At 40.3% G+C, this 9609-nt stretch overlaps 2 protein-coding genes across 2 annotated transcripts; both read left to right on the top strand.

Annotated features, from left to right (window-relative positions):
- The first annotated feature begins 786 nt into the window (after positions 1 to 786).
- Positions 787 to 4072, top strand: LOC101299944. Its single transcript, XM_004295437.1, has 3 exons — positions 787 to 1071; positions 1221 to 1337; positions 1424 to 4072. Exons 1-3 carry the CDS (start codon positions 787 to 789, stop codon positions 4070 to 4072), a joined length of 3051 nt encoding a protein of 1016 aa, XP_004295485.1.
- A 1253-nt stretch (positions 4073 to 5325) lies between these two features.
- LOC101313873 (uncharacterized protein At4g19900-like) lies at positions 5326 to 9435 on the top strand. The gene is made up of 6 exons (XM_004293709.1): positions 5326 to 6356; positions 6423 to 6749; positions 6829 to 6978; positions 8032 to 8166; positions 8576 to 8770; positions 8939 to 9435. The coding sequence occupies exons 1-6, from the start codon at positions 5467 to 5469 to the stop codon at positions 9123 to 9125; spliced, it is 1884 nt and encodes a 627-aa protein (XP_004293757.1). The 5' UTR covers positions 5326 to 5466; the 3' UTR covers positions 9126 to 9435.
- Positions 9436 to 9609: the final 174 nt, after the last annotated feature.

Below are 9609 nucleotides of genomic sequence, written 5' to 3'. Positions count from 1 at the left end.
GTAGTAGTCGTCTCTCTCTCTCTCTCTCTCTCTCTCTCTCTCTCTCTCTCTACTGTGTTCTAGGACTGCGTTATTTATTTATTTTTTTTGCGAATAAGTTTGTACTTTTTTTTGTTTCCGATTCTGTTCGTTTAGGGTTTCTCTTTCAGATTGTTAAGCATCTTCGATATCTCTGGCGTCGCGTTTTTGTTTTCTGGACTCGTGTTTGAGTTTGTGCTCTGTTTTCTGCGATTGAAATTTTAGTGAGAAATTGTAGGTTTTGTGTTATGTGCGAGTATATATGCTATTTTGTTGTTGATTCTGGCGAGGAATTTAGCTGCTAGGCGCTATTGTAATGAAGCATGATGATCATTTACCGAAATTTCGCAGTTTGATTTTGTTGGCGAAATTGTAGACTTACTGGACTAGGTTAGTGATAGAGGAGGGAAAGAGAAGAAAATGGGTTTGTGCAGTTTTGGTTGGAGTGGGAACGGTATAGAAATTAGAAACTGATTGAAGAAGTATCGTGGTATAGTGTGCCGACTTGTGGATGTATGTGTTTGCTTTGGTTTCTATTTGTAATGTAATGTGAGTATGTGATGCATTTCTCAGACTTCAAAATAGCTTTATTAGCTCTGGTATTATAAATCACTTTCGGAATATTTTGTGAACCTTTAGTATTGTAATCTTGTTGAATATAGTTTCAGGGTAAAGTTATTTTATCAACCATGTTTAATTTCAATTGTGTAGCGTAGTTGAGATTTTCATGATTTGTGAATTTGACAGCCTTTTGCTAAGTGCACACCAATGGAATCAGATGAGAAGCATAGTACTATTCAAGGAAAGTATCCCGGATGTGGTGCAATTTTTATGTCTAGCAGTTCTACAAAAGACGAGTGTTTTAGACGGAAACTGTTTGGGCTTCCATCTTTACAATGGCCATTTGTAAAGCGGGTAAAAAAGGGAATGATTTTGTTTCTCTTTGATTTTGAGAAAAAAGAACTTCATGGTGTATTCCAGGCGTGCTCTGATGGTGCAATGAATATTGTTCCCACTGCATGGAGTAGATCAGGAAAGAAGTTTCCTGCTCAGGTACAAGTACTTTAGGGTTACATTTAGGCCCAATTTCCTAGCTGAAAGAATTCTATGCATTCTCTAACTTTCAGCAATAGAATTTTTTACTTTTTTAGTGTATTGCTTTTTAACATCTATCAATTTTTCCTTACATTTTCTTTATCTAGGTGAGAGTCTACCCAATTTGGCATTGTCATCCACTTCCAGAATCAGAATTTGGTGATGCAATCAATGCAAATTATTTTTCAAAAGGGAAATTTTATTTTGGTCTCTCCAAAGCTCAGGTCTTCTACTTCCCTTTTGTGTGTGACCTCCACAGGATTAAGAATTGTCAATTGTCTATTAATAGGCTTGTGTCATGCATATGTAGGTTTGGAGGCTTCTAATGTTGTTTAATTTGAGAAAATTGAAAACTCCGCATCCTCAGAGAGCACTAGCCAGAAATACTGCTGCAAAACTGGTGGATCATAAGGACATTGATGACGAACTTGATGATGGCAGATTGTCAAGCGATAAAGTGGGTAATATACGTAAAGTGGACAATGAGTTTGGGTCCATCATTCGGAGAAGGTATCTTGAACAGTTGCCTGGCAAAGTTCAATGGGATGATGCTAAGTTTGGGAATGGAGTTAATGTGGATCTTGAACACAAGGCATTGCCATCAAATGAGCATACGAGGTCAGGCCAAAATGGAAGAGTCTATGGCAACCTGGCAATGTGTGGAAGGAAAGGAAGTGTCAGTGGTCCTTTTTATTCCGGAATGCCTCTTCAAGAAACATATTCTTCGGTTCAAGATCAAAAACCTTCTAGTTATCAGATGGAGCCAATCACTGGCTACTCTAATGCAGCATCTCGTGGAGATGCAATTATTAAGAGCATTCTTCCCTATGATCCTGATGATCCTGGTATGAACCTTGCATATTCTCAATTAGTTGGAGATTTTGATTCTGTTCAAGACTGTGAAGGCCGGAATGGAATTCCTTCCTCTTATCCTCTAAGTCCCAGTAATTATCCTTCCTTTCTGGTTGACCGCAGGCATCCTGTAGCAATACAAAATAAACCAGTGCATAAAATAGGACCATTTACTGCAAATGTAACTTCATCAGAGGAGATACAGTGCCAGTCACCATGCTGCAGCCATTCTGCTGACCTTAAGAGTGTGGACTACCACAAATGTACATGTTCGGATCATAAAATCTTTGATAGAATGCTGTGTTCAGATCGTCAGGAAAATAGAAGTAGTGTGTTCTCTCGCCTGAGATTGAATACCCCTGGATGGTGTCTGGAAAACCTTGGCCATCTTGGTCATGAGGAAAATGTTAATGACACATCATCAGTGGATGAAATCATGGCAATGTTGAGCGAGAGTCACGACTCCCAGATGGTGTCTGTAAAATCTAAACTGTGTAAGAGACAGCAAGGGAATGTAGGGAAGTTTAGGAATATAAAGCAGAATTCTGTGAAGTCTGAGTTTGAAATTATTCCAGAGAAGTCAAACACGACTTCTGCTTCACCAACTGGAGATAAAGATGATCAAAGCAGTAAAAACACACTGTTTTTGGACTTCAAGCGGCGGAGTCGCAAAGTCAATAGTGATACTAACGGGGAAAGTGCTGGAAGTGAGGGATTGGTAGTTGGGCAGTGCAAGAGTAGGAAGCTAATCAGGCCGAACTTCAGTGAGAATGAGCCACGTAGTTGTGAAGATGCCGGTGGCAAGAAAAGGAAGCTGGCCAAGTCGAATTCATCTCAGGAATCATCAGCACAATGTTCTATTGGTGAAGCTGCTGGTGGCAAGAGAAGGAAGCTGGCTAGGCCCAATTTTAGAGAAAATGAGTCATCCCTCATATCATGGCCACAATGTTCTGTTGGTGAAGATGCTGGTGGAAGTTGCGAGTCTTTTGTTGGAAGCCAAGGTAAGCCATCATTACAAGGTGCAGAATTTTCACACGAAAATGAGAAGATAGATACTGAATGTTTTTCTAAATATGAAAGAGAAATTGTAGAAGGAAATTTTGGGGGTTCTCCCAAAATTGGAGATGACAGTGGAAAGGAGTGTTTGCATGCCTATCCTGTAAATTCTTGTCTACACGTACAGGCATCAGTGGATGAATCTTCTTTTTCTGAAGATGCTGATCTCAAGAAGAAGCTAGATGGGCCAGAATTCAGAGAGAACGAGCTATTCCAAGTATCACCACATGAATGTTCTAGTGGTGAACTTGCTGGTGAAATTTATAAGGCATTGGTTGGAAGTCAAGAGAACATTGATGCTCAAAGATTTACGACATCTGAAATGGAAATTGAACCAGAAAGCTCTGGGGAATCTCACAAAATTGGAGATGAAAGTGGAAATCCTGTTGGCAGCCAAACTGCCATCATCCTTCCCAACCAGCTTGAGTCACCTCAACAGAAAGGATCCCAGAATAATGACTGGGAGGCTCCTCAGTTTGGAGATAAAGATGCAAGTGAGTACGATTTAAGAGAGAGAGAAATAGAAGTTCATCTAGAAAGCATTGTGGATTCTGTCAAAGGTGGAGATGAATATGGAATGGAGAGTGTGCAGGTTGTTGGTACGGTTATTCTTGGTGCACTGGAAAACTCTATACTTACCAGGCTGTCTGAAGACTTTCCCGAGACTGATCAGATGACTGTGCTAGAGTCGAAGATGCAACCTAAGACCAATTCCGGAACAAGTGATGGATTTTCTGAAATTGAAGGTGACACAGGCAGTGAACTGGAGGTGCTTCCTATAGTTGAACTTTGTGCAAACATAAACGCCTCTAATCGTGCAGATGGAAGTATGGTAAATAACCAACAAGGAGTCAATTCTGAGCAGTTGCAGGCGTCCTGCAACTCCAACAATCACAGATCACCTCAAGAGGATGGATCCAAGAATAATTTGGTGGAGAATATGGAGTTAGGCGTGAATGAGGCAATTGATGACACCCTAAGAGAAAACAAGAAGCTGTGGAGTATTTTAACAACTAGACTGCAGCTTCTTAGGAATGCAAAACAACAATGACAAGTTCCTGACTTTTTTGTGGATCGAGTAATTGCAGCTGATTAACTTCTACAGGCTGGCTGGCTGGCTGGCTGGTAGAAGCATGAAAGCTGCTGTCTTCTTGGAATGATCATAACTTTTTTGTTAAGCTTTGGCTCTGAGCTTCTGAAATTCCCAGGCACTTCTGTGTGGATTTGGATTAGCATGAAGCATGAATATGCTGTCTTTTGAGTAATGATCACCATTTTCTTCTCAAGCTCTGAGCTTCGGAAGCTTTTCTTTCTTTTTCGGTGCTTCTGTGGATAGATCTGCAGTCTTTTGCTACTAATAGATGCACGGTGATCAGCTTTGGCAAAAAAACAATCTGACCCTGAGTATCTGATTTTGCCATCCGATGGAGGATGAAGTTGTTTGTGTTTTCAGGTATTCGTGGGTTCTGGGTACCTGTTTATGTCCATTGACTTGTATGTCATCCTCTATGGGTCAAGGTCGTTTTACCTAGCAGTCGTCTGTATATGGAAGGTCATTTTTTGCTTGAAACTTTGAATATACATGACGTTTGCAGGAACCTTTCAGATCAACAAGGAGTTCTAAGTTTTTTTTTTTTTTTTTTTTAATATTTCTTTTATTCTTTTAACTTTCTGGGGCAACTCGATACAGAGCGAATTTTATGCACCAAGATGCACTAGTATTATTAATGTGTAAATCCTCAAATCGTCATATGCGAACTTCGAATGAAAACTAGAGGCTCTAAATTCGTTCATTTCATTTTCATTTTTAATCCAATCAATTAAGCGTTCATAATAAAAGTACATCTTATTCGACCTTAAGTTTTTACTTTATGTGTTGGAAACACTTACAACTATTTGTTTGGGTATTAATTTTGTTAACAGTATTAGAATATATGCATGATAATGCGATGGGGATGACCGGACTAAAATATTACATATTAGACTTATTAGTTGCTCGGTTTACTTGCATTTTAGTGCGTAGAAAAATTTTCGCCAACTCAATGATTATATTATAATCCCGTATGTCCTATGTATTTAATTGTTGATGTTCAGATCTTCAATTTGACTGAATAAGGTAGTGTATGATTTTTTTTTTTTAAACAAAATCTTATTTTGGAAGGGTGATATTTGCCTTGCCAAAAAAACGAGGGAGACGTATCAGGTCTAGCGCTATAGTCTCTAAAATAAAAGATTGTGTGTTAGACTCAAGGAGTTATAATATTTATTTGATAAAAAAAAAAAAAAGCGAGGGAGACTGGTCATCAGTCCACTACACAATCAAAATCTCAGACTGGATTCCGGTCTGATCCACCTGATGACCTGAATCCGAATCTGGGCTCCGTCCTTTAAACTTCCAGGCAGCTACTACTACTTCCCCCCATATGACATGAAACCCGACCCGAAATGCTGAGAAGCATCCGTTCGCGGCGGCCCCACCGCCCCCGTTACGGCGTCTACATCTGCGCCGTGATCTCCGCCCTCCTCCTCCTCCTCTCCGTCTCTCTCCTCTACACCCGCCTCTCCCACTCCCAGTCCCACCACCTCAACTACCGCTACCCGACCCCCTTAAACGACGACGTTTCCCTCTCCAACCCCCTCATCTCCGACGACGCCGCCGCCACCGTCACCGCCGACGACAAGATCGACGTGCTCGACGAGGTCGTCGCCGACGACGCCCCCAGAGACGACGAAGTCGAGGACGACGACGATCCGCAGCCGGGGCAGGGCGGAGGATCGTCGGCCGGGTTTTTCTTCGATCACGTCGCCGGCGTTATCAGGCGGGGCTTGAACAAGAGGAAGATCGAGGATTGGGATGAGGATTATAGTGGATTTAGCGTGGGATTGAGTGTGGTGGATAAGAGCGTGGTGGCGTTTGGATCGGACGACGTGCCGGTGGATATGGAGGTGCGGCGGAGGATGACGGAGGTGGCGGGTGTGGAGGACGCGCTGATGGTGAAGGTGGGGAAGAGAGGTTCGCCGCTGAGGGAGGGATGGGGGGAGTGGTTTGATAAGAAGAGTGATTTTCTGAGGAGGGATAAGATGTTCAAGTCCAATTTGGAGCTGTTAAACCCTCTGCATAACCCAATGCTGCAAGACCCCGATGGCGTCGGGGTTTCGGGGCTGACTAGGGGGGACAAGGCTGTGCAGAAATGGTGGCTGAGTCATTTTAAGAAGGTGCCGTTTCGGAGTAGGAAGAAGGAGAATGCGAGTGGGAGTGGAGGCGTGGGAGTGGAGGTGAGTGAGGTGGAGAGAGCGGAGAGGAAGGCTTTGGATGAGAGTGGAGGAGGTAAGGTGTTGAATCCCGGTGGGAGTGGGAATTCTAGTAGTGATGGGAATTCGTCGAGTGTTGGTAATATGAGTGAGGTAGCAGTTGGGGGAACTGTTGGACAGATTAGTGAGTCGGTTCAGAATGAGTTTTCAGGTCTTGTTTATGCGGACGGCAAGAGATGGGGTTTCTATCCTGGTTTGCATCCACATTTGTCGTTTCCGGATTTTATGGAGGAGTTTTTTAGCAAGGGGTGTGAATTGAGGGTGTTTATGGTGTGGAATTCTCCGGCTTGGATGTTTAGTGTGAGGCACCAGCGGGGGCTTGAGAGTTTACTCTCCCATCATCGACGTGCCTGTGTTGTAGTGTTTTCTGAGACAATTGAGCTTGATTTCTTTAAGAATAGCTTTGTAAAAGACGGGTACTTTCTCTAACTTTGCTTAAGTTGTTTGGTGATTTGCTAATCTACATAGTGTACTGAGGCAATCCTTTTCCAATAGGTACAAAGTTGCTGTTGCTATGCCAAATCTTGATGAGTTACTAAAGGGTACACCAACTCATATATTTGCTTCTGCCTGGTTTGAATGGAGAAAGACGAAGCATTATGCTACTCATTACAGTGAGCTTGTCCGCCTTGCTGCTCTTTACAAGTAAGTTTTATTCTGTTGCATAGACATCTTGGTAGGGGTAGTTAGTTATTTGACTTGACATCGAACTACTCTGAGCTTTTTGATTGGGTACAGTATTGGGAAACATGTGCAAAACACCTAGCTGTAGGTGTAGAACTTATATTGACAAACTTATCATACTTCTGAGTTCTGAAGATCATGTGCGGTAGTCATTACTTTCTTGATTTACTTTATGCATGTTACATGTTGACATGTTGTCATGACCCAAACATGTCAATATGAAATGCGAAGGCTCTACATTTGTAGTTCTTATAATACGGGTAATAAAGGCTGCAGTAGGATCTGTAATACTTTATGTAAACGGCATATCACATTCAACTTTTGGCCCAGGTTTCAAAAGTTCAGAGGAGGGATTCTAACCTTAGAGCTAGAGGTTACTATAAACCAACCTAGCACAGATCTCTGTGGCAAATATTTTGTTGAAAACTAGAAATAGGATTAAAATATTACAACTTGACATTTTAAGTTATATAGTTGTCTGAGATTTTAACTTTGTTTCTTATCAAATTGTTCCGAGCCTTAAATTTTCTTGTACTCATGCTGTTGCTTTTTTGAGTCTTGGAGAAGAATATCTAGCCATTACTTAATTGATAAGCAAGATACAGTCTTTATGCAACTTTGGAGTAGATGAAAAAACTATGGATAGATTGTTTGTCCTTGATTATAACCCTATGAAATCAATTCAGCTGGCTAGCTCAATTCAGGAATTAAAATTCAATTTGAAGAAGACTGGATATACTCTGATGAACATCTCCTTGGATTCTAAGCTTTTATGTTAAATTCTATCTACCTTACTTAACCTTGTTCTTTCACTTAATCAAGTATAGCCATTAACATCATTCTGATAGATCCAGTTAGTATCTGATTTGTATCGGATTCCAGATGCTGAGGCATGTCTTGAATAGGATAGTGCACAAAGTGTAATTTCAACAAATTTTTTATTTTTCTTTTTATTTATTTTTATTATCTAAATGTCTATCGAACTTAGACTGTTGTTTTCTGTTTCCTTTTCAGATATGGTGGAATATATCTTGATTCTGATATTATAGTCCTGAAATCACTATCTTCACTCAGCAATTGTGTTGGTAAAGAGGATAGAGTAGCGGGAGGTTCTCTGAATGGTGCTGTAATGGCATTTAAAAAGAACAGGTAATGATCTGAATTCATCTCTAACATTATGAATTCTATTTTATGACAGGGTTCTTTCTTTTCTCCTGTGATTTGTAAATTAGCTTATGTATGGATTTTGCATCCTAGTTGTTTAGGATTTCATAAACAGAAATCATTATCAGTCTGTAATATGTTTATGTGTATTTAGTCTCTATTTCTCTTATCCCTCTCTTAAACTTGCAAAACATTTTCGGAAAGATAAGGGGATCAGCAGATTCACATGAAAACTTAGGAAATTGACTTGTAAAGTAAGCTTTGAGCAGCATTGATGTGTATACATTTATAACTGTTCTATCAATTTGAGTGGCATAATGCAGAAACAATCAATTTGTTGAATAGTGTGAAACCTTTTGGATATAAGAATTTTTCTGCTCTCTTTCCATTGCAGCCTCTTTATGATGGAGTGCTTGAAGGAGTTTTACATGACATATGATGATACTCGTTTAAGATGGAATGGGGCTGATCTTTTGACAAGAGTTGCACGGAGGTTTATGAGTATTCGTAATAAATCTGTTAGACAGATGGAGCTGAACATGCTGCCATCTTTTATGTTTTTCCCAATTGCTCATCAGAATATCTCAAGGTACACTCTTCTGGTTTTTTGCTATCTTTATATGTTTTAGGCTTGATGTGGTGGGTGTGTATTATTGAGATGTTATCTGAGGCATTAGCGCTTCTATATAGCTGTCAATTTTGTTTCACAAATCTCTCATGCACTTTCCTATCACTAACCTGATTGAAATGCATGCAGATATTTCACTGCACCTACAACTGAGACTGAAAAAGCTCAACAAGATATTCTGTTTAGAAAGATTCTGAATGAGTCCTTGACATTCCATTTTTGGAATAGTTTTACATCTTCTCTGATTCCAGAGACAGAGAGCCTTGCAACTAGGCTTATTGATCACCCTTGTATCCGATGCTCTGATGTGTTGTGAATCCTGTACAATTCCTCTGTCAGGTCAATATTGAAAGGTCCAGAAAAAAACTCCAAGCTTACCAAGTATTCCCTTGTCTCTGAGCTTATCTCTGAGCTCATGACCTTTCATCTGTTCCGAAAGGTCATGTGTCCTCTTTGTCTGCTCACGCTGATGCAGAAACCAGTTTTAAGAAATGCAGAAATCAGTTTAAAGTAATGCAGGCCACCTTTTGTAACTTTGGAAGTTAGTAGCTTAGGTATCTTTCTCTCTGAGCCTATGCCTTTCTTCCTAGAATAGTCTCTTGCTAAAAGGGGTATTGAAGAGAGTCATGAGACTATTTTGTAACTTACTAGCCATTATGAAATATAGAAAGATGTCTTATTCTTTTCAAATTTTCTCATGATGACACTCATATTTGGAAATGTGATCTTTACAAAGTAGAATCATGGCTAGTATACAAAAACTTTTTTATTCATGGTGCTGCTGTAATTGCAAAGTAGTG

Source organism: Fragaria vesca, linkage group LG3 (genome assembly GCF_000184155.1).
Source record: "Fragaria vesca subsp. vesca linkage group LG3, FraVesHawaii_1.0, whole genome shotgun sequence".
Lineage (NCBI taxonomy): Eukaryota > Viridiplantae > Streptophyta > Magnoliopsida > Rosales > Rosaceae > Fragaria > Fragaria vesca.
This window is presented reverse-complemented; position numbering and strand designations above follow the sequence as displayed.

What these genes read in the sequence shown, in the direction of transcription:
- LOC101313873 (XM_004293709.1), top strand. Translation starts at nt 5,467, where the DNA reads ATGCTGAGAAGCATCCGTTCGCGGCGGCCCCACCGCCCCCGTTACGGC. An exon ending in GAGAGTGGAGGAGGTAAGGT is followed by an intron (nt 6,357 to 6,422) that starts GTTGAATCCCGG and finishes TGGTAATATGAG; the next exon opens with TGAGGTAGCAGTTGGGGGAA. An exon ending in CGCCTTGCTGCTCTTTACAA is followed by an intron (nt 6,979 to 8,031) that starts GTAAGTTTTATT and finishes TTTCCTTTTCAG; the next exon opens with ATATGGTGGAATATATCTTG.
- LOC101299944 (XM_004295437.1), top strand. Translation starts at nt 787, where the DNA reads ATGGAATCAGATGAGAAGCATAGTACTATTCAAGGAAAGTATCCCGGA. An exon ending in GAAAGAAGTTTCCTGCTCAG is followed by an intron (nt 1,072 to 1,220) that starts GTACAAGTACTT and finishes TTCTTTATCTAG; the next exon opens with GTGAGAGTCTACCCAATTTG. An exon ending in TTGGTCTCTCCAAAGCTCAG is followed by an intron (nt 1,338 to 1,423) that starts GTCTTCTACTTC and finishes ATGCATATGTAG; the next exon opens with GTTTGGAGGCTTCTAATGTT.